Source organism: Emys orbicularis, chromosome 3 (assembly GCF_028017835.1).
Source record: "Emys orbicularis isolate rEmyOrb1 chromosome 3, rEmyOrb1.hap1, whole genome shotgun sequence".
Classification (NCBI taxonomy): domain Eukaryota; kingdom Metazoa; phylum Chordata; order Testudines; family Emydidae; genus Emys; species Emys orbicularis.
Window position 1 is genome coordinate 42,022,108 of NC_088685.1, and position 24,776 is coordinate 42,046,883.

The following is a 24,776-nucleotide window of genomic DNA, read 5'->3' on the forward strand; positions in this document are numbered from 1 at the left end:
ATGCTTTACAGTTCCTTTTATCTCATGTATTGCATGCTTTATGCTTAAAATTCCCTGAGTCTCATTTAAGTTCAAAGAGAAGTAAGCAATTATGTAGTGTATTAGCTTAGAGTAACACAAAAATGTTAGAGTGAGGGATGTTTTAGTGTTCAATTCTTTCTGGGTTACACTTGTCTAAGTTGTTACAAATATCCTTTAGCCTTCAGACTTCAAAGGGAACCTAAACCAATTGACCCTGTAATACTGCACCTCTATTTTCCTGAATCCCCAGGGGGTATAGCATCTACCATAGAATATACATGTTGTTCATTCAATTCTTTGATTTATAGTTGATGCAAAAGCTTTGATATAGTGGTTATTTGAAGACACTGACACAGCAGTCTGTAATTTGAAAGAAATTTTAGGACTAAGAAAAGGCAATGTATATATAAGCCTATGCTATACAACTGTGATTCTCTACCACTGTGCTGCATCATGTGTAAGCTACTTAACTTTTGATCCAGCCATTAGTTTATGTGCAGAGCATAGTGGGCCAGATTCTCCTTTACACTAAGGCCACTTTACACCATTCTGGAAATGTAAAGAGACCTGAAACTAAGTGAAAATATAATTTACACCCTCTTTAGACACTGATATCACTGAAAGACCTTAATGTAAATGAGAGTAAGGCCCTATAACATTAATAAAAACCCTTTTCTTTCTGGGGAATTTTGAATGTGGTCTCTTTTGGTATCACCTGTCTTTTTGTGAAGTTAAGAAAGGCTTGAGTCTTCTCTACTGCAGTGATGTAAAGACACTACACTGTGCTTGGCCTACAGTAGCTGGACAAACAGTCTGCCAATAACAATAAGGTAGTCCAGTTACATCACTTCTCAAGTCAATTATTATGGACTAGACTTTAATTTTAGGCACAGCCCTGAGCAAGGGGTGGTGAGTAAGCTTCACGACCCCAGATGTAATGCTAGGAGGCATTATGCCACAGAGACAACCTTGCAGTAGCAGGATAGTGATTTGCCAAGGGAATGAGGAGATTCTCCATTATTCTCTACACTTGCTCCATGGAGGGAATAAACAGACCTGCCTGCCAACTCTACTGGTTTTCAGACCTTGCTAGGGATCTGTGAAGAGGGGCAACCAATCAAAACTGCTTTCTGTGCTGAGGGTCAGCCTAGTGTCTCAGGTCAGGAAGCCTGAAGAGCTTCTGCTTCCCACTTCTTAGTACAGCCAGTTAGGGATCAGCTGTTCCTACGGGCTCTGCAGCTCCTGTTATGGTTTCTTGTGCTGTCTGTGGGGCAGAGAGAGAAGTGGGGAGAGTGAAGATCTTCCTAGTGCTGAAGTCTAGCTCCCTTCTGTCCCTCCTCCCAAGTTTGGAAGGTTGGAAAGAAAAGATGTTCTTCCTTCCACTGTTGTCCATTCGATGGGTCTCCACAAGTCAAGGGCGGGAGGGGGCTTTTTGATGTGAAATTGGTTGGGGGTTTATTTATTTTTAGCACAACGAAGTTTGTTTTTTTTGGTAGGTGTTGGTCTGAAATGTTGATGCTGAGATGGGAAAGAAGAATGAAATGCTTCCATGGGGGGAGGGTGGGGAAGCAGGTAGAGGATGAATTACTGGAGTCTCTCTCTCCCTTCTCACTCTGTCCCCCTTCACCTCTTTCTGTGCATCTCAAGGCATGTTTATGCAAATCAATTCACATGTATGCATATATATAGAGAGATTTTACATAAATGTGAAGTCTACTGCTGGTTATCCATGTGGGCCTGGCTCCAAGTTCTGAGTGGCCCACAGAGGAGTTTAAGGGGAGGCTCTTTTACTCCTTCTTATTCTCTGCAGAGGCACATAGTCCAAGTCACTATCTAGTCATGTATTATTAGGATGTATATCAGGTCATGATATGATTGACTCAATTTATTTGGTTCTGTGACACTGATGCAGAGGCAGAACAAGCTTGTATAGGTGGTATGAGATTTAAAGTACAAACTTACATTTGAATTTTGAGGCTTCTAACTCTTAATGTTCTTTGAGAAAACCACAACATTGTCTAAAGGCCCACCCTCACCTTTAAATAACACAAGGGCGATAGTCAGTACAGTTTGTGTTTTTATGACTGTGTGCCACACGTGGTTGGATCCATTGTTAGTCATCAGTTCTTTTGTATCTTCCAGTTTGTTCAGAATATATGTGAAATCATTACATGTGAATATGAGCTAAAATATTGGGAGAGCCAGATTGTAACTTTATTCTTGAATGATAAACTCCGTTTTCAATGTAAGGCCAGATTCTCAACTGGTGTAAATCAGTGTTTCCCTTGACTTCAATGGAAATGCACCAATTTATAGCAGGTGAGGCTCTAGTCCATTGTATGTACAATGAAACATGTAAGGGGGAAATTGCAACATATACAAATGATTTGGTGTATGCAGATAATCTTTATCAGTGTGATGGAAGAAGAGTTGTGATTTAATGTTTAATGCTGGTAGGCAAAGGCAAGCTAATTTTAATTTTGATCCTAAAGGCTATATGAAAGTCACACTACTGGTTCTTCAGTAAAAATGAACTTGTGTTGAAAAATTACAAGTGTTTTTGCTAATGTAAATATTCAGTTGCAAGTCAAACCAAAGAACTAGCCTTAAAAAAAAAAAAGAAGCAGCACATGCTCTTACATTTATCTTTGGTACTTATGTGAGCATCTCACAGCCTTTGATATATTTATCTTCATAACACCCCCATTTAGCAAATAGGGAACTGAAGCATAGAGGGCTAGATTCACAAAAGGACTTCACTTCAGGGTCTACCTACCACTTTAGGCACCTAAATCCCAGAATCAAGCCCCACAGGGATTCACAAAACTCTTGCTCAGCCACTCACAAACCTTGTAGGTGGCTAGATTTTTGTTTATGTGCCTATGTTTCTGCTTCTGCAGCCTCAGTGTAGGCAATGGCATCTAGACTCCTAAACTCTAGAACAATGCATGAACCAGGGGAACATAGGTATTCCTCTCCCAAAAACCCACAAAGAAGGGAATGAGTAGGAGTTCCCTGGTAACTTTTAGTCCTGCAGTAAGGTACTGTCATAGGGTAGTTCCCTGAGTTCTTTCCAATATCAGTCATTGACCACAACTCCTCCTGCTCTTTTTAACCACCACTGTGCCTTATTATATGTTATACTTACAATCAATAGCTAGCCTTTTCACTTACTGCTAGAGAATACTGTAGCATCCAGTCTTGCCTGCTTCTGCCTTCCCAGCACAGCCTTCCAGTTTGCTTAAATATACCTCTACCCTGATATAACATGACCCGATATAACACGAATTCGGATATAACGCGGTAAAGCAGTGCTCCGGGGGGGCGGGGCTGTGCACTCCGGCGGATCAAAGCAAGTTCGATATAACGCGGTTTCACCTATAACACGGTAAGATTTTTTGGCTCCCGAGGACAGCGTTATATCGGGGTAGAGGTATAGTCATAGCTGCTGGGGCTACTTCCACCCAATTAGCCCCTTCTCTTCTCATTCTTCTTGTGCGTGTATTTAAACATACACTGTTTACTGCAATGACTACTGAAAACTGGAAGTCCCAATAACAACTGAAGTTTCCTCCCCATCCCTTTCAGGACTGACTATTTCTTTTCCCATCAGAACTCTGTTCCTCAGACTCACCCATTGGGTTGTGTTGGGGATGGAGATTTGTTGGAGTTTTTCAGCTGGGGATTTGCTCCTTGTTTGTTTTTCTTTTATTGTTATTTTAAATAATGTTAAAGAGATCCAGAGTAGCAAAGGCACCTTTTTATGTCAATAATACAGATGCATTTATTGTTATAGTAATAATAATTTTATTAAAATAACCACTGTGTAAAATATAGGGTGAAACATATTTCTTTGTTAAGCTTTTCTTTTGCTACTTTCTTTTCCTTTAAAGTTTTAAAAATCTAAGGACCTATAGCTATAGAGCTGTGTTCCAAACCCAGGGCTGGAGTGTGCTATTAGAGACAGCCCCAAGCTGTGGGCAGTGTGTAAGCTGCACCATTCCAAGGCTAGCCCCACGAACCTTGGACTAGGTCCACAAAGGGACTTAGGCTATGTCTTCACTACCCGCCTGAATCGGCGGGTAGAAATCGATCTCTCGGGGATCGAATTATCGCGTCTCGTCGGGACGTGACAATCGATCCCCGAATCGACGTGCGTACTCCACCAGTGCAGATAGGAGTAAGCGCCATCGACGGGGGAGCCGCGGCGGTCGATTTGCCGCCGTCCTCACAGCGGGGTAAGTCGGCTCGGATACGTCGAATTCAGCTACGCTATTCGCGTAGCTGAATTTGCGTATCTTAAATCGATCCCCCCCCAGTGAAGACGTAGCCTAAGCATCCTAAACAAAAAATGTAGACCCTCAAAACCCTGCTCAGCTACGCTTTAACTGCAGGGGACCTAAATTTCCTAGGTGCCAATGTTTTTGCCAATAAATTCCCATAGGCACCTATGTTTCTGCCACTGAGCATGTGCAAAGTTCCCTCAGTCCTGAAACCTGGCACCTAGCTCACCGCTAAGCCCTCTATCTCTCTTGTCGAAGCTGTTCCACTTTTTACAAAATAATTAAATATTAATTGGAGCAGGGACCAGAACCCAGAACACCGCCTCCAAGCTGTGTGTCCTAATCATCAGGTTTTAGAGTCAATTCTCACTCCCATGATGCTCAATGAATGATTTGAAGCTGTGTGTGTGTGTATATGTATATGTAGTGAGTAGGGTGCCTGAGCCAGGTCAGCTCTAAGTCCAGGAACACGTTCAAGGCGGAGAATCTTGAGCAGAAGGAGACTCCTCCCATTAAATGCCTAACTCCCTTTGAGGGGCAGGGCTCAAGCAACACCCCTCTCCTTAGCATTTTCTATTAGCTGCCTTAGGCAGCTCCCTGCTCAGCATGCTGGCTTCTGTGAATCCTGTACTTAGGCACCTATCCATGCATTGTGTAGGGCAGGGGTCACAAACTCAAATGACCACGAGGGCCACATGAGGGCTAGTTCATTGGCCCGAGGGCCGCATTACTGACACACACCCCCTCGCTGCCCCCGGCCCTGCCCCCACTCCACCCCTTCCATCAGGCCCCACCTCTTCCCACCCCTTCCCTGCCCCCATTCCAACCCCTTCCCTGAAGTCCCCACCCCAACTCCGCCCCCTCCCTGCCCCCAAAGGGTGCATGAGGGGTGTGGCGGGGGCTCAGGGCAGGGAGTTGAGGTGCAGCAGGGGGTTGGGGTGCAGGCAGGGGGCTCAGGGTGCAGAAGGGGTGTGGGATGCAGCAGGGGGCTCAGGGCAGGGGGTTGAGGTGTGGGGTGCAGCAGGGGGCTCAGGACAGGAAGTTGGGGGGGGTGCAGGAGGGATTCGGTCTCCGGGGTGGCAGTGGCGCACACTGGGGCCGGGGCCAGGGCAGGCTGCCAGCCCCGGCCCGCTCCGGGAAGTAGCTGGAACCATGTCCCTGCGGCCCCTGGGGGAGGGGGACGCAGGGCTCCGCACGCTGCTTGCCGCTCCTCCAGGTACCTCCCCCGAAACTCCCATTGGCCGCGGTTCCCCGTTCCCGGCCAATGGGAGCTGCGGGGGGGCATGCCTGGAAGCCAGGGCAACACACGGACGGAGCCCTCTGCTCCTCCCCTCCTCCCTCCGGCCGCAGGGACATGATGCCAGCCAGCACGGGGTTCGAGGGGGGCAATCCCGCTGGTGTAGTTTGCCCACCCCTGGCCTGGAGGTAGGCCGGGGGGGGAGGGGAGGGAGGAAGGGGGCGGGCGCGGGGCACACGGTCCGCATGTTTGAGACCCCTGGTGTAGGGAGCCTGGGTGCCTAACTCAGAGCTGTAGATTCCACTAGGTGGCACGGTGCCTAATAGTCAGTGCAAAGCTGAACAAGTTCCACTTTGCAGACCTATCGTCTTGTGCCTCCAAATCATCTTACTGCTCCTGGGCAGAAGTAAGTGACACCCTCACTTTGGCTCAGCTGCACTTGCGTCTGCACTGGGGTGGGGAAGCAGAGTCAAGACTGTCCATTTCCTGCCCTTCTGCTCAGTGTGGGGAGTAGAGGCTACACTCAAGATCTGGGTAGCCCATGTAGAGGTGTCAGAGGGATCTCTGCATGAACATATAACCCAAGTCACAATCTAGCCCAGTGTTTAATTTTCTGGGGAATGGAAATGGATATTTTTTTCTCCTTCACCACGTAATTGACTGAGTGATCTCACTGCTCATTTTATTGATTTGTACCTAGGATATACTGTCTGCTAGAATCAGAAAAGTTACATTAATTATTTTTTCTTAATTAAAACACTATTTGTTTTTTATCTGAGATGGGCCTCACATTTCTTGGGATTTGTAAGGGAAAGGTTAGTGGATACTGAATAAATTGCATTTTCCATTTGGTGAGGGCTATTAATGAAATATGACACTAAGTTTATTAGTCTAAGAAACAGCAATACTTATTTTAATCCAATACTTGTATGTAAGTGTCCAATGTATAATACATACTCTATTTAGCAAATGTGCAAGCAGAGGAATCAGATACTAAATTCTGTCTGTAATCCAATAGGAACTAACTCATGGTTTTGCATGTAAAGAGCAGAAGAAGTGATGAGAACTGTTACAAATACACAGTGGCAAATTTAAACACCTCTAAAGCTTTTTCTATGGTATGATTGTTGATGTGCAGTCTCTATGCTTGCTTGCTTTCATGCTACATTGCTGTGCTCAATTTAATTAAATGCTGATTGGGACCATGGTTTTATTTTTGTTGTATGTGCACACCACATGGATTTATACTTTACTTTTTTTTGGTGGGGGTGGGGGGGTCTTTTGCATCTTTATCATATTTTTCCCCATTTCTATTCACTCCTCATCTTAGGATTTCACATCCTCTGAAGTGCGAGTGTAATCACTGCAAGTTCATCCACTGCTGCTACTTGCGAATGCCTGCAACGTGCACAAGGCTCAGACATTATGGGGACAACTCAGGTACTATTTTAACCTCCTAGGAAATGCCTTTATTTCCAGTGAAGAAATTACTTCCCCACTGCACTGAGAATACAAAATGGTTATTTGGATTCCTAGTGTTAAATAACATCATATGGGGGCTAGTTCTGCCATGCTTACTGATACTGAGTCATATTGAAATCAGTGGGACTACTCCGAGAGTGTGGTCCTACTCCAGGTGAGTAGAAGTGGCAGAATCTGGCCCAAAGAAGAACCATTGGTGTCCTGAACATTCATGCTGGCTGTAACATAAGAACGTTTACATTATAAAGTTTTCTAATTAGAATTCAAGTTAGCAATTTAGTTGCAACAAAGTTTAATTTCTAACATTTCAATATTACAACAAACCAACAAATTCTGCAATCTTGTTAAAACCAGAAGAAATTAAAATGTGTGGAAAGAAGTGCACTTATGTTTATAAGCATCATATAAAGACTATTACAGCAGTGCCCCCTAGTGTTGCTCTAGTTAAAGTGTCAGTGTTGTCAAGATAAAATCCCATTTTAAGAAATATATTTATTAGAGGCCCAATCCTGCATCCTCTACTCACATGAGCAAGTCATTAAAATATGCAGATAAGTAAGGGGAGAAGAGCTTTGTGTAAGCTTGAAATATTGTGTCTCTCACCAACAGAAGTTGGGCCAATAAAAGATATTACTTCATCCACCTTGTCTCTCTAAGTGGAGAAGGATCAAACTCCAGGTATTTGTATGTGGATGGGTTATTTTTTTTGGGGGGGAAGGGGTGTTGTTTTTAAATTTCTGAATATGGTATTGTTAAACCTGAAGTATTTTTATAAACTGTTTTTAATTGGGGAAATGTCACTTTTATCAAATTATAAAAGAACTATATTTATTGATTATTTTTGTTGTTTGTAGGGGTTTTATTTGCATATCCAGAAGTTGAAACTAAATAAAAAGTCCAGGCCTCACGCCATTTTTAGAGTCCTTTTGGAGTTTGATTTTAATTAGTTTTGAATACATTAAAAGAACCAATTTGTTACTGGAATTCTGACTCCCTTGACAACAGTGAACTTTAAAAAAAATATTTTAGTTTCTTTTAACGCTGTAACAGGAAAGAGGTAGGACCTGCAAATAAAATTTTGGGTTATGCATATAGTTGTATGGAATATTAACCACAGAGCTTGACTAATCATAGTTTTGTGTTTGAATAATACAGAAGTGGTTCATGTATTGAAGTGTATTTGTTCCCTATGGGCTCTTTGTTTTAGACTCATAGACTTTAAGGTCAGAAGGGACCATTATGATCATCTAGTCTGACCTCCTGCATGATACAGGCCACAAAAGCTTGCGTGGTCATTTTTTCATATGGCCTCAGTGTACTGGTGAAAGTGTAAATGAATCTTGAAATTTACATGAATGATTCATCTAAAAAAATCACACCAGAGGTGAATTATTCATTATGATCATTTAAGTTTAACTCATCCATTCAAAGAGCAGAAACAATATCATGCGAATTTGGTGACTAATCACACATCACAAATATCAAATGAACAGCATATGAACACCCCCACAGAAAAATTTGAATAAACTATTTCAACAAATACTTACATCTTAAAAATATCTTGAATATCATTAATGGTTTTGTGGGAATGAGTTTGATAATACAGGAATTTCCTGGAAAGGAACTCAACATGCAAAAGGAAATATACCAATTTATTATCACTATCTTTTCCAGACTCCTGCTTCGAACTTTACATTGTAGGTTCCCTAACCTTGAGCAGTTGAGGTCATTTGTTTTGATGGCTCTCACTTCTTGATCTGTTGTGTAAACAAAGTATTGGCCATTAATGCTGGCAGGCTACTTATCCTTGCAGCATTAAAACTAATTAAGTTGCCAGCAGAGTCTTAAATTCCATTCTTAGGCTAGTCCTGATGTGTGACGGGATATGTCCCTACAAAGGGGAAAATATATGCTAACATACATAAACTAACACAATAACAGGTGTAATTAAGGATGAATTACAAAGATCACCATGTTGTCCAAACCTAGCAATATACATACATTCTTTTTTAATCTTCTTCATATGGCTGAATGTAAGGGAGTGTTAATAACATTGAAAATCATCTCCTGCACTCAAGGTTTTTTCCAATGTAAATTCCCTAGCTACTCTTGTTTTGCTGACTTAGATTCAATTTTAATCTTTTATGGGCTCTTTGTTTTAGACTCATAGACTTTAAGGTCAGAAGGGACCATTATGATCATCTAGTCTGACCTCCTGCATGATCCAGGCCACAAAAGCTGACCCACCCACTCTTGGAATAATTCTCTCCCTTGACTCAGCTGTTGAAGTCCCCAAATCATGATTTAAAGACTTCAAGTCGCAGAGAATCCTCCAGCAAGCGACCCCTGCCCCATGCTGCGGAGGAAGGCGAAAAACCTCCAGGGCCTCTGCCAATCTACCCTGGAGGAAAATTCCTTCCCGACCCCAAATATGGCGATCAGCTGAACCCCGAGCATGCGAGCAAGATTCTCCAGCCAGACCCTCTGGAAAAAAGTTCTCTGTAGTAACTTTTAATATCCCATCATTGATCATTGTTACTAATTACCAGCGATGGCATGTTATTGACGTATTGACTAAAATCACGTTATCCCATCAAACCATCCCCTCCATAAACTTATCAAGCTTAATCTTAAAGCCAGAGAGGTCTTTCGCCCCCACTATTTCCCTCGGAAGGCTGTTCCAGAACTTCACCCCTCTGATGGTTAGAAACCTTCGTCTAATTTCAAGCCTAAACTTCCCGACGGCCAGTTTATATCCATTTGTTCTCGTGTCCACATTAGTACTGAGCTGAAATAAGAGATTAGTACTGAGATTCTCACCTATTTAAACATAAACTCATAATAGCACATCTTATTTTGGAATGAACTTACTACAGATATAGAATGGCTTCTAAAATCACACTTTCATTTGTCTTTGTGTTACAGTTTCAGTGTTGCATTTCATCCAATTTTTAGCTTTCTGCTGTTAGTTTGTATTAAACATTTTCTAACCATAAATACAGTTAGTTATTGTTAAAGCACATAGAATCTAATAGATTATTTATTCTGTTGTATTGAGATGGCTACCATGCCCATAACCTGTTGACATTCACAATAGCTGCACAGATTAAAATTCAGCCTTTTACAGAGGGCCAGCATGAGGCCTATGAGTGACAGATGCGATGTTTTGGAAGCATGGAATATTCACACTATTACACACTATTATATTGAGATGTGACAGATGCTATGTGTGACGGGTTCCCCCTTGGGTGCCACCTGGAACTGGCGTACCACTGAGCCCTCTGACCCACCAGTCTGGGCTCCCTCTGACACTGTGCTGCTGTGATAAGTTGCAAAGCCCTCCAAGCTTGCACCTTCACAAGCATTCACACCCAGGTAGGGACACACCCAGCTGCAGTCACATGCAGGCCCTCTAACCACCAGCCTCCCAGCCTAGGACCCCAGAGCAGTACCGTCCTGCCCTGGTCAAATCTGGCCAGCATATGGGTTTAATACCCGGTTCGCCTCTCCCTCAATGTGAAGAGGACCAGACATCTTAGTCAAATGCACACTGGTTTGGATTAAAACATAAAATAAGTGTATTAACTACAAAAGGATATAGATTTTAAGTGATTACAAGGGGTCCCCGGTATACATCTCCCCCTTATCCATCGTTTCACATATCTGTCGCTCATCAATAGGGGAACGTGTTTCAATTCATGTTGGTCCCAATCCGCATATCTGTCATTTGCAACTTACTTGCTTCACTTTTTGTGTTGCTTTTCTGTGGGTGCTTAGCACCCACCAGCAGCCAGCACCTCCTGTCCGCCGGTGGCCCACAGGGCCGCTGATCAACTCCTCTCCCTCCTGCCCAGTGCCTCCTGCCTGCTGTGATCAGCTGGTCAGTGGCATGCAGGAGGCGTTGTGACGGAGGGGAGAGCAGGGATGGGACACGCTCGGAGGAGGGGGCGGAACTAGGCGAGAAGAGGTGGGGCAGGCTCTGAGTACAGTACTGTACAGTACTACCCATCATGAGTGGAAAATGTGTTGAAAGTGTTAAGAGTGGGCCTGTGTCTAGGAGGCAACATAAAAGTGTAACAGTAGAAGTGAAATTAGATGTTATAAAGCGTATTGAAAGAGGTGAGCGTGCAGCCGACGTTGCTCGTATTCTCTGTTTGCCTGCTATGACGGTACGCACAGGATTTTTAAGAGTGCTGATGGAATTCATGAAAGTGCTAGAAGTGCTATGAAATTGTCATAGATGAAGATAACAAAATAGAGAAGTAGTACAATGGAGAAGATGGAATGTTTGCTGGCTGATTGGATTGATGACCAGCATCAAAAGAAAATGCCTGTGAGTTTAAGCTTGATTCAGGAGAAGGCCAAAAGCCTGTATAACGATTTAAAGGAAAGAGAGGGAGAGAGCGGGGAAAAGGAGACCTTCAATGCTAGTCATGGGTGGTTCCACAGATTCCAGAAGTGTGCCAACCTACATAATGTAAAACTCACAGGAGAAGCGGCTAATGTGGATGAAGAAGTGGCTGAAATATTTCCTGCTCAGCTAAAGAAAATTGTTTCGGAAAGTGGCTACTCCAAAACAAGTTTTTTATGTCGACGAGATGGGCCTTTACTATAAGAAGATGCCAACGAGGACTTATATTTCTCATGACGAGAAGACAGCTCCTGGATTCAAAGCCTCAAAAGACTGCTTAACCCTTCTGCTTGGGGGAAATGCAGAAGGCGATTACAAGTTGAAACCCTTGCTTGCCTACTACAGTGAAAACCCAAGAGCAATGAGGAGACATCAAATCTCGTCTCCCCATAATTTGGAAGTCGAAAAGAAAGGACTGGATAACACACAATATTTTCCGTGAGTGATTTGTAGACCATGCTGTCCCTGAATTTAAGGCTTACTGTCAGAAAGAAAATTTGGCCTTTAAGATTCTCCTTCTGCTAGATAATGCAAGTGCCCACAAACTGGAGTATGAAGCCCTCTGCCTGAACGTCACGGTCCTATTTTTGCCACCCAAGCACCACATCATTGCTGCAGCCTATGGACCAGGGTGTAATGGCCACATTCAAGGCTTCTTACCTATGGAGGATGTTCTCCATGTTGATTAAGGAGACGGCAGGTGAAGTAAAAGCCCAGCGTAAAGGAGTTTTGGAAGTCCTACAACATCTTGAATGGCATGGAAAACATTGACACGTCATGAGAAGAGGTCACTTCACAATGTATGAACAGCGTTTGGCACCATGCATGGCCAGATGCTGTTCACAGCTTTGTGAGATTTGATGCCGCTCCTGCTCTCCAGCAAGAAATCATCAAGTTGGCGAAGGATGTCGGCTTCAAGGTGGAGGAGGAGGAGGATGATGTAGAGGAGTTGTTGGAGTCTCACACTGAGCAATTGACAAATGAGGAACTGATTGAGCTGGACCAACAACGGATATCCAAAGGAAGCAAGGACGACGATGAAGATGACATAGGGCAAGAAGCCAGGAGTCTGACAACAAAGAATCTCTCCCGTTTCTTTGGATTGCTGGATGATATGACGGAAATCATACAGACAGGTGATCCTTTTCGTGAATGGTCTGTCAAAGTCTCTAGGGTTCTCAATGATGCAGTGGCTTGCTACAGGGAGATCTATCGTTCAAAGATTCATGCAGGAGAGCAGACATTGATAAAATCCTTTTTAGGACTTCTGAAACCGAAAAGCCAGCCACAGAAAAGCCAGCCCAAGAAAACCCAGCCGCCACTCCTACCTAAGTTAAGCGTAATTGACACTGTTTTATATTACTGTATTTACTGTATTAAAATGTTCTATGTGTTTGAATGGTGTTAGTATGGTTCTACATTATTTTATTCAATGTTTTATGTGTAAAATGTGTACTATATAACCTCTCATTTTAAAAAGGCACATTGTTTAGGCGAAAAGAGCATTGTCATAGGCGAGTGTAGCAACACTGGGTCCTGTGGCACCTTTAAGACTAACAGAAGTATTGGGAGCATAAGCTTATGCTCCCAATACTTCTGTTAGTCTTAAAGGTGCCACAGGACCCTCTGTTAATTAACGTTTCTGTTAATTACTGTTTCCATCATGTTCTTTTAGAGGAGAGTCTGTCTGAAGGGGGGGAAGGGGGTTGGTAATTGGACAGGACAGTCACCTTTACCGGGTACAGAGGCGGGGGCAGGTTCAGCAGCAGGGCACATGTGCCTTATCACATGTGCCAGTTTACCTGAGGTAAACACTAGAGCTGTCAAGTAATTAAAAAAATTAATCGCGATTAATCACACTGTTAAACAATAAGAGAATACCATTTTTAAAAATATTTTTGGATGTTTTCTACATTTTAAAATATATTGATTTCAGTTACAACACAGACCACAAAGTGTACAGTGCTCACTTTATATTTATTTTTGATTACAAATATTTGTGCTGTAAAAAACAAAAGAAATAGTATTTTTCAATTCACCTCATACAAGTACTGTAGTCAATCTCTTTACCATGAAAGTTGAACTTACAAATGTAGAATTATGTACAGAAAATAACTACATTCAAAAATAAAACAATGTAAAACTTTAGCGCCTACAAGTCCAGTCAGTCCTACTTCTTGTTCAGCCAGTCACTCAGAAAAACAGGTTTGTTTACATTTTCAGGAGATAAAGCTGCCCGCTTCTTGTTTACAATGTCACCTGAAAGTGAGAACAGATGTTCATATGGCACTGTTGTAGCTGGCGTCACAAGATATTTACGTGCCAGATACGCTAAATATTCATATCTTAATCTTCATCTTCAACCACCATTCCAGAGGACATGCGTCCATGCTGATAACAGGTTCTGTTCGATAACGATCCAAAGCGGTGCAGACCGATGCATGCTCACTTTCATCATCTGAGTCAGATGCCACCAGCAGAAGGCTGATTTTCTTTTTTGGTGACTCAGGTTCTGTAGTTTCCACATCGGACTGTTGCTCTTTTAAGACTTCTGAAAGCATGCTCCACACCTCATCCCTCTCAGATTTTGGAAGGCACTTCAGATTCTTAAACCTTGGGTCGAGTGCTGTAGCTATTATCACATTGGTACCTTCTTCACGTTTTGTCAAATCGGCAGTGAAAGTTTTCTTAAAATGAACAACATATGCTGGGTCATCATCCGAGACTGCTATAATATGAAATACATGGCAGAATGTGGGTAAAACAGAGCAGGAAACATATTATTCTTCCCCAAGGAGTTCAGTCAAAATTTAATTAACACATTTTTTTAATGAGCATCATCAGCATGGAAGCATGTCCTCTGCAATGCCGGCTACAAAAGTGCCATGTGAATGCCTGTTCTCACTTTCAGGTGACACTGTAAATAAGAAGTGGGCAGCAGTATCTCCCATGAATATTTTCTTGTTTGTCTTAGCGATTGGCTGAACAAGAAGTAGGACTGAATGGACTAGTAGGCTCTAAAGTTTTACATTGTTTTGGTTTTGAGTGAAGTTATGACACACACAAAAATCTACATTTGTAAATTACACTTTCATGATAAAGAGATCGCATTATGGTACTTGTATGAGGTGAATTGAAAAATACAATTTCTTTTGTTTATCATTTTTACAGTGCAAATATTTGCAATAAAAATAATAATATAAAGTGATCACTGTACACTTTGTATTCTGTGTTGTAATTTAAATCAATATATTTGAAAATGTAGAAAAAATCCAAAATATTTAATAAATTTCAGTTGGTATTCTATTGTTTAACAGTGCGATTAAAACTGCAATTAATCACGATTAATTTTTTGAGTTAATCGCGTGAGTTAACTGTGATTAATCGACAGCCCTAGAAAACACGCAACTTTTTTTAGCAGTGAAGACAAAGCATAAGACATCAGAGATGAATAAAAGCAGCTAAGCAGTTTCACCTGACTGACAGTTGGGCACAAAGTAGTTATTGGTGTGCACCCAGCACTTCACACACACATGTATTTAAGCAGAGAGACATAGATTATATCAAATCCGTTATGTGCACACAGGCACCTTGCAAAAGAAACTTACTCTTACGAAGTAGATTCATTTGATTCAAATATTCAGATTTGATAGTGAGCTTACCATGAAGCATGCACATTATCATTTTCATGCCCTCGATCCCAACTCTCTCTTTGCTTTTACAGCAGTACTAGGATTTGGTGCTCTTCTTTCCGTCTGAACAATTTGATGTATTTATAATGCCGGCGCTACTCCTTTGCGGCAAAGATGATCAATTGTGGATGTTGCTTGGAGGTGGGGCAGGAACACCTTAAGTGGGGTGCAACCCCCCTCCCTTTCTTTATGGAATGTGGAAAATTATCCCAATACTCATGGGAAAGGATCCCAAAATTTTTTTGTTGTCACATGGTATTGCAGGGCAGAGGGCCAATAAAAGACATATGAACAACTTAAATCTCACTTAATAGGGTCAAACTAGGTTTTCAGCAGGATTTAACTGAAGCATACTGTCAAAGTTCCCAAGGTAACTGCACCTCTGATCCCTTTGTGGTCTCCTTGAGGGAACTCCATGATGCTCTCCCGCTAAACCTAGGCTACAGACTTTTGCAATTCATCTTGATTATCTTAGCAGATCTGACTTTAGCCCTGTTATCTCATGGGCAATGACAGGGTTAACTAGTGACCAGCCATCTCTCATAGAGTACTATTTATTCAGAACAAAAGCATTGCAGTGAAATCTTATCTTAAAAGCAATAAATAGCTTATATTCACATCTTTCTTTACTTATATACACATCTTTCAGTCACCCATCTTCCACACGGAGACCCTAATAGGATTAAAGAACTTCAGGCCCTTTCCACAGGACCTGTCTCTCCTGGTCACAGTTTCGTGTCAGTTCTTGAATTGTGTGAGATTGGCCTTGTGAGATTTATGGCAATTTCCTGCAACATTTTTGGCACACCTTATTGAATTAAGTATATTTGCATTATATTAAATGCAAACATTATGTATTATTTTGGACCTGAATGATCAAAGAACTATATTAAACAACGTGACAGACAAGAATGAACTTTTGGCACAATGTGTGTTCAGTGGACTTCCTGGAAAATATCTAGGTGGAAGATGTATGCAAACTGCTCCCTCCCCCCACCCCTTCATCTATGCAAAAGTCCAGCCCCTTGAAGCTATACTCTGAGGAGGGGGTGACTGTCTGTTGATTACCTGTTCCTCAGGTCCCAAGATCAAAGGTTTAAACTGTATAAAGGAGTGGTTCACAGAGTCATAGGAGTGCTTGTTCTGAGCTAACAGCTGTTATGATCTTGTAACCACAGAAAATCCCCATGGTAGCAAATCCTACTGCCCCTGTTGGAATTGAGGGGGTGATCTCTGGTAAGCTTATTAGCATATGTGTACATTCTTCTATTGTTTTTAATATGTTTTCTCTGTAATGTTTTCACCTTAAGAATAAATGTGGTTGCCTAGAAAGGGCTATGTGGTAACTGTGGGCAATTATGCTGTTTATAGCCTCTGAGGAGAAAGCAAAGCAGGCATGCTTAGGCAGTCTATCTTGCTGGGGAGCTCACAGTGTAGGCCAGGAACTATGAAGCATGGAAAAACCCCAGGTAAGAGGGAAGGAGATACAGATCTCTGCCCAAGAGAGATAACAGATGAGGATCTGGTGGCCTAGAGTGGGTGCCCTTGCTGGACCATGGAGGGGGAATACAGGTACAGTTGCCCAGAATTGTGGTAGACCTCTCTTCCTGGATCAGGGCAGTCTTCATACTATTTCAGTTTCTTTGACTGCCAACCCTCTTGAACCAGGCCAAACCTGTGTCCCCAGGGGCCAAAACTGCCATACATTTGTTACCCACATTAGGCATTTGCATTAATTATTCCCCAGTGTGACTTTAGTTCCTGTAAAAACATCTTTTAGCTCACCCGCTGAGCCAAAAACACAATCCCTATCCAGCTCATGAAGATACACATAACATTTATAGTATAATAGTGATTCAGTAGTCTTTGAAGATTCCATGTGACCAAAATGTAACACCCTGGCACCCCCTTATTCACCATTGTCATATAATTAGGATATGTTTTGCACAAAGTATGCAAAAGTATTAACGTTTCTGATAACTATCTTTACCTTGGAATAGTGCACGAGTGTGAGTTACCTTGGGGTAAAATCATACCTTTCCTTAGCAGTGAAGATAAGGCTACAGAAAGTGTCCCCTGAAACAGCTGTTGACATGACTATCAACTAAAGCGGAACACTAAAGTGCATTTCCCATTCTGGTTAAGATGCTGATTTGTGACAGATATATTAGATATCATACTGAAAATGTTTCAGACATAAGCAACTGGTTTTCAATAACTTTATACACTCATGTTAATTCTTTAAAGTGATGCTATGGTAAATACAGAGAGCATTTTCCTCCTAGCATGTATACTGTAAAACTCAACTCCAGATTTATGTATTCATTTATTTTTTTATGTTGTATTCAATTCCAAACTTGCATTAATCCACCTCAGATTTAAACTATGGATAAAATTAAATACATTATCCCATCAGTTAATTTTTTAATTATATATTAACTAAGTTCTGACCTACTGTAGTGGGGGCTTGTAATTAACTATGACTGTGTGGTGCAGTGGTATAGTATAAGCAGCCATTTTTATTTTCCCAGTTAGGAATTCTGTCTTCCACAAACACCCTTTTGATGCTCATACAGTGTATTCCACAAACACTGGTGCCTGTGTGTTAGAACTGCGTAGTTGTCAATGTGCTTGCTGGAAATGTGGTAAGATAGTTTCACTGGGGCACAGATCCCAAACAAAAAATCATTTAGATGGGCAACCCATAAAAGTGAAGTAAGTGCTGCGTTGTGCCACATTCCTCTATATACTTACTGTAGAACACCTATTCATTTTTGTGTGCCTAAAATGGAGTATCTGAACAGGGAAAGAAGGCAAAAATGGAAGTCAAAGGTACAGGTGTTTTACCAAAAAACAAAACAACCCTACTGGTTTCAAGGACATGTCAAAGCTCTGGGATATTTTTGCAAGGGTTAGCAATCTTTGTGAAGATTTTGACATTCACATAGGTGTTTCCACATTGTACAAAGCACCTGGTGGATTTTTCATAGCTTCACCAGTGTCTTGTTGACTTTGAGCCAGATTCTCCAGGGCAATCAGTGCAAAGGGGCTGGATACTATCTGTAAATAGAGAGCAGAGAATGCTCCTTGTGAAGAGAAACTCTCGGCAGACATAAACCCTGGCAGCAATCCCCTCTTCCTTCAGAGAGGAGAGAGATGGTGGTATAGGGGCATGCTGAAAGGGATGCTCTGTTTTATTGGTTCTCAACAAGTGTAAGGTCAATTAGGACCTCATGCCAGTGGCATGAGTTAGAGCAGCTACTAAGCTGCACTCACTAACTGCTACTTGACCTGGGCTGGCACAGAATGAGGGAGATATAATTGGCTTCTAAAAGTTTCCTTTATACCTAGTGGAACTCAATGCACAGAATCGAGCCTTTTGAATCTTGCAGTTGGATGGGATAGCAGTTTGACCTTTTATTTGGCTCATTGGTCTTCGTTGACATACACTGAAGGATATTCCAGGAACCATTTGGGGGTCTTATTCTATATGGTGCTTTCTTCCTCCTCCTGCTATTTTTCATCTGTGTGAGTTTGAAACATGGCTCTTATCAGGATAGTACTCAGAATTATTCCATGCTTCTGACTGATCACTCTGCAGTGGTCTTAGTACTGCTGTCTTGAATAAAAGAAGCTTATTTATGGATGGCACATCTAAAAAACACAGGCTTTCAGTGTTATTCCTCATTTATTCCAACTCATGCATTTTCTGTTAACACTGACTTGATTGATCTTTTCTGTCACAAACAAGATCTCTTATGGTTGGATTACAGCAGAGTTCGCTCTATCTGGGACTATAATCATCTTCTAGTGCTACCACTTCCTAATTACTTTCCAGATTTCAGAAAGTACTTTCAGAGTAATATGGAGACTATAGGGCTTACTTTGATAACTGCTCAGTTAGACTATAGCAATGACTTGTCCTGTGGTCTCCCTGAAGAAGCTCTGCATGGGCTCCAACTTGTGCACAATGATATTACTCTTATTTTAACTCACTCACAATAGACTGAAGTGAGTAACTGCAGCTATAAAGAAATTTTACTGGCTCTCTGGGAAATATTAAATCACTCTGAAATTGGATAATGCCTTATAAAGCAGAGTGCAATTTAGGTCAGATGTCTGATGGGCTCAGCTCTGCATTCTGTGTTATGCTCTCAACTAAAGATATTTTTAGACTGATAATGAACACCCTCTTTTGTTATCTTCTTACATTTTCTTTCATAAGAAAGCAGTCCCATCCTACATGACAAACCATCAAGATTTCTTAAAGATTTCATTTTGTCCTAACCACTAAAGAATACCACAATCTTCTCTAATTAAAGTTTACTCCAAAAAAGTTGAATGAAAGTAGAGCGTATATTGTTAAATGTTCAGTAAGCATTGGGGTAGAGTGTCAAATTGTATATGTGATAAACCAGATATATGGGGTCAAACTGAATTCATACAGTTGACTTTGGTTTTTGGTTTGTGAAGGGTTGGATATTTCCTTGAGGGGATTTTATAAGATGTTCACAGCACTAGACATTTCTTTTACCCTGTAAGGGATGTAAGGCTTTTCATGAGCCTTATTCTTATACAACTCCAACTGGGGCCACAAAAGTGGAGACTCAGGGACAAGCCAGACTCTATATCACTGGTTCTGATCTACTTCCTTATGAGCTGTCTGGACCCAGCTACTATTTCTGAACGAAAGCTAAAATGTGGATTGTGTACTAAAAAAATAGTCCTGGTTGGGATTTATAATTTATAATTCTGGTTAATAGATTCAATCCAATCTAATATCTTTCTTTTCTTAGTCCTGTTCTGATTCACGTTTGTTTGTACTTTGGATTTTAAAAATACATCTTGATTGCTTTATATGAAAGGTGCTTTTATTCTTACCTTGTAGTGCCTTGCATTATACAACTGACAAACACTGTGTACAAAGACAAAGTTAAAACAGACAGTGACACTGGGAATCAATTCAAGTAATTAAGGAGTCTAGATGAACAAACCCAAACAAGTTTGTGGATGATACCAAGCAGGGAGATTTGCAAGCGCTTTGGGGGACTGGATTAGAATTTAAAATGATCTTAACAAACTGGAGAAATGGTCTGAAATAAACAGGATGAAAGTCAATAAGGACAAATGCAAAATACTGCACTTAGGAAGGAAGAATCAATTGCACAAATACAAAATGGGAAATGACTGCATAGGAAGGAGTACTGCAGAAAAGGACCTGGGGATTATAGTGGATCACAAACTAACTATGAGTCATCAGTGTAATGCTGTTGCAAAAAAGTGAACATCGTTCTGGGATGTATTAACAAGAGTGTTGTAATCAAGATACAAGAAGTAATTCTTCTACTCGACTCAGCACTGATAAGGCCTCAGTGGGAGTACTATGCCCACTTCTGGGTACCACACTTTGGGAAAAATGTGGACAAATTGGAGACAGTTTAGAGGACAGCAACAACAAAGATTAAAGATAAAAAAAATAGTTTTCTTTAGTCTGGAGAAGAGAAGACTGGGAGCATGGGGGAGAGATATAATAGTCTTCAAGTATGTAAACGTTTTTTATAAAGAGGACGGTGGAAATTTTTAAGAAGAGGTAAGACAAACATCTGTCAGGGATGGTCTAGATAATAATTAGTGCTGTCACAGTCCAGGGGATTGGACTTGATGACCTATCAAGGTATCCTCCAGTCCTACACTTCTATGATTCTATATATCCACTTTCTCATCTCTGTGCACCACTGGAGCAGTGCAGTGGGGTCAGAACACCCCAGAGAATGCAGCCTCTAGATTCTGTTCCAAGCTCGCTGGTGTAGGAGCAAATCAGTTAACTCCATTTCTCAGTTACTTGGTTTATAAAATAAGGATAATTGTGCTTATCCACCTGAACAGTGTCCTTGTGGATTCAAAGTATTAATATTAATACCAGTCATTTGGGATGAAATGCATAACTGATGCTCAAGTGATGATTGTGGCCATCATTTTAAAAAGTTACAATTTTCTGTAGCCATATAGTGGCATTTGAAATAGTAGAGTTAGTTTTCATTCTAAGGATAGGGAAATACTGCAATCCCTAGCAAGCCTTGTACTCTTCTTGGAGTGGTCAGATTGAAAAGGAAAACAAAATATAGAATTAACATGACATCCGCTGAACATCACCATTTGCTCATTCACTTGCTTTTGTCACATCCCATCTGATGCTACTCCTTGTCTATTTCGATTATAAGGTCCTTGGGAAGAGCCTTGTCTTATATGTCTTTGAAATGCCTAGCACTTTTGGGCACTAAATATATAATATCTCAACTATATTAAATGCAGAGTACCTGACTCAGGGAAGTACTTAAGCAAGTACTTAAGTCCATCCCTGTTTAGGAAACCATATAAGCATGTTCTTAATAGAGCTGTCCAGAGAACAACAGTTCCATTTCGTGGCAATTTTTGAGGTTGCAAAATAAATGTCTTAGTTTTCTAGGGCTGCAAAAGCACAGTTTTGTCCAGTCTAGCAACAAAAGTTAGAAACTCATTTATGATGTCTTCTTATGCCAAAATACTTTCATTTGAGATGCATGTTTCTGTGTGCTGCACTTCCTAGTGCCTCTCAGCCTTCTTTCCATTTGTGACTTGAGCAAAAGATGTCAAGAGGATGGCTTAGTGTAAAAAGACATTTGAAAATGAATGGTAAGTGACAGCCTTTGAAGTACTTTCTCAGACTGGCTGCAATCTTACCAGAGGCAGGCCAGAGCACACTTGAGACACACTAGGATCACACCTGGCATAGCTGAGAAGAAGCCCAAATCTAAATGCCTGAGAGATCTGGAAAAAAAAATCTTAGTTTTGAAAGGGGTAGGTTTCTAAGGCCTGGTCTACACTAGGAGTTTATGTCGAATTTAGCGCCGTTACATCGAATTAACTCTGCACCCGTCCACACCACGAAGCTATTTAGTTCGACATAGAGGTCTCTTAAATTCGACTTCTGTACTCCTCCCCAACGAGGGGAGTAGCGCTAAATTCGACATGGCCATATCGAATTAGGCTTGGTGTGGATGGAAATCGACGGTAATAGCTCCGGGAGCTATCCCACAGTGCACCACTCTGTTGACGCTCTGGACAGCAGTCCGCGCTCGGATGCTCTGACCAGCCACACAGGAAAAGCCCCGGGAAAATTTGAATTCCTTTTCCTGTCTGGGCAGTTTGAATCTCATTTCCTGTTTGGACATCGTGGCGAGCTCAGCAGCACTGGCAACGATGCAGATCTCTCCAGCAGAGATGGCCGTGCAATCTCAGAATAGAAAGAGGGCCCCAGCATGGACTGATCGGGAAGTCTTGGATCTGATCGCTGTGTGGGGCGATGAGTCCGTGCTTTCCGAGCTGCGCTCCAAAAGACGGAATGCAAAGATCTACGAGAAGATCTCTAAAGCCATGGCAGAGAGAGGATACAGCTGGGATGCAACGCAGTGCCGCGTGAAAATCAAGGAGCTGAGACAAGGCTACCAGAAGACCAAAGAGGCAAACGGACGCTCCGGATCCCAGCCCCAGACATCCCGTTTCTACGAGGCACTGCATTCCATCCTAGGTGCGGCCACCACCACTACCCCACCACTGACCGTGGACTCTGAGGATGGGATATTGTCGACGGCCGCTTCCTCGGACATGTTAGTGGATGGGGAAGATGAGGAAGGAGATGAGGAGGACGAGGCAGTCGACAGCGCTTACAACGCTGATTTTCCCGGCAGCCAGGATCTCTTCATCACCCTTACAGAGATCCCCTACCAACCGTCCCCAGCCGTTAACCCGGACACAGAATCAGGGGAAGGATCACTCAGTAACTGTTTAAAACATCTAAACATTTATTTTTAACAGAACAGGAATATTAACAATATTAACAATGGGTTTTGCATGATTACTTTGCCCTAGGCGCTTAACGTTTCAGTCCCTGGCAGTGCAACTACTGAAAAAAATCTAACAATGTCCGGTTTAGCATGATTGTTCTGCCCAAGCCACTCTACTGTTTAGTCACTGCCAGTGCAGCTACAGTAAAATCCGGTCTATATGTCCGGGGATAGAGCTGAAATCCTCCATGGACATCTCCACGAAGCTCTCCTGGAGGTAATTGGAAAGCCTTTGCATCAGGTTCCTGGGGAGAGCGGCCTTATTGGGTCCTCCGTAGTAGGAAACATTTCCGCGCCAGGAGACAAGCAAGTACTCCGGGATCATTGCCCTGCAGAGCATGGTGGCATACAGCCCTGGTCTTTGCAGGCTTTCCCGAAGCATCCTTTCTTTTTCCGTCTCTGAAATCCTCATCAGAGTGATGTCGCTCATGGTGACCTGCTTTGAATTAGGTAGGGGAATGTTAGTATTGGGACTGCTTGCCTGTTCCTTTACAGAACTGTAACCGGAGGTTTACAGCCACGCGGTGGAGGCGGGAGAGGGGCAGCATACAGGGATCTTTCCCTGGGACAGCCGCGAGGGGGTGGGACAGGGGCAGAGTTCATGCTTGCCGGATTGCTGGCAGCAGGGACTGGCATTGCTTTCAACGTGAAAGGAGGCCAGTGCTATTATTAAAGTTTTAAGCAGCCACAAGTCTACGGCTTACCATGTCGGCCTGCTACACAAATTCCGGTGTCCTGCCCCGCTTCTCTGATCTGCACTGCAAGACCCCAGACACTGAATGCGAAGGCCGAAAATTCGACCTTGTCCTGAGTGCGCATGTGATAGGTGCTGTGCATGGTCTTGTTCACAGAGAAAGACTATGTTCTTTGTTCACAACTAAATTTATCTTTCTGAGGAATTCACTCCCTTTTTCCCATTCCCACAGCTGCGACTGTCTCCCGACCTAGCCTGGCATCACACTCCCAGAGGCTAGCGCAGATTAGGCGTAGGAAGAAGAGGACACGGGAGGACATGTTCTCGGAACTTATGGGCTGCTCCTGAGCCCAGGCAGCCCAGCAGACCCAGTGGAGGGAGAACTTGTCCCAAATGCACCGATCACACATGGAACGGGAGGAGAGGTGGCGGCAGGAAGACCAGCAGGCGACTCAAACGCTGCTTGGACTAATGAGGGAGCAAACGGACACGCTCCGGCGCCTTGTGGATGTTCTGCAGGAACGGAGGCAGGAGCACAGAGCCCCGCTGCAGTCTATCTGTAACCGCCCTCCCCCGCCACCAAGTCCCATACCCCCCTCACCCAAAGTCCAAAGAAGGAGGGGCGGCAGAGTCTGTGAAAACTCTCACTCCACCCCTGCAGACTGCCCAAGTACCAGAAGGCTCTCATTCCCCAAAATTTGACAAGTCCTTTCCTTCCCGCCTCACCCAAGCCCCCGTCCAAGTTTCACCCCCCCAGTTTCATGTGTAGTTGCTAATAAAAAATACGTTTCTGTTAATTACTGTTTCCGTCATGTTCTTTTAGAGGAGAGTCTGTCTGAAGGGGGGGAAAGGGGTTGGTAATTGGACAGGACAGTCACCTTTACCAGGGTACACAGGCGGGGGCAGGTTCAGCAGCAGGGCACACACACATTGCAGTCACTAGTTACCCTGGTCAGTCTGGGAGGTGGTTTTCATGTTCTGTGGGGGGGGGGGGGGGCTCTGTGACTTTGTGGCGGGGGAGGGCAGTTAGAGATCTTATGCAGCGGTCCTTATCCTGGATCACAGAGCCACTC

The 24,776-nt window shown here is 42.7% G+C and overlaps 1 protein-coding gene across 1 annotated transcript in view; it reads left to right on the top strand.

The window, feature by feature from the left end:
* Positions 1 to 24,776, top strand: part of DLGAP2 (DLG associated protein 2) — a 649,549-nt gene that overhangs the window by 53,546 nt on the left and 571,227 nt on the right. Inside the window, exon 2 of the mRNA XM_065400541.1 lies at positions 6,872 to 6,981. Within this exon, the coding sequence (XP_065256613.1) occupies positions 6,967 to 6,981 (15 nt within the window). The 5' untranslated portion in view covers positions 6,872 to 6,966. The remainder of the gene's footprint in view (positions 1 to 6,871; positions 6,982 to 24,776) is intronic.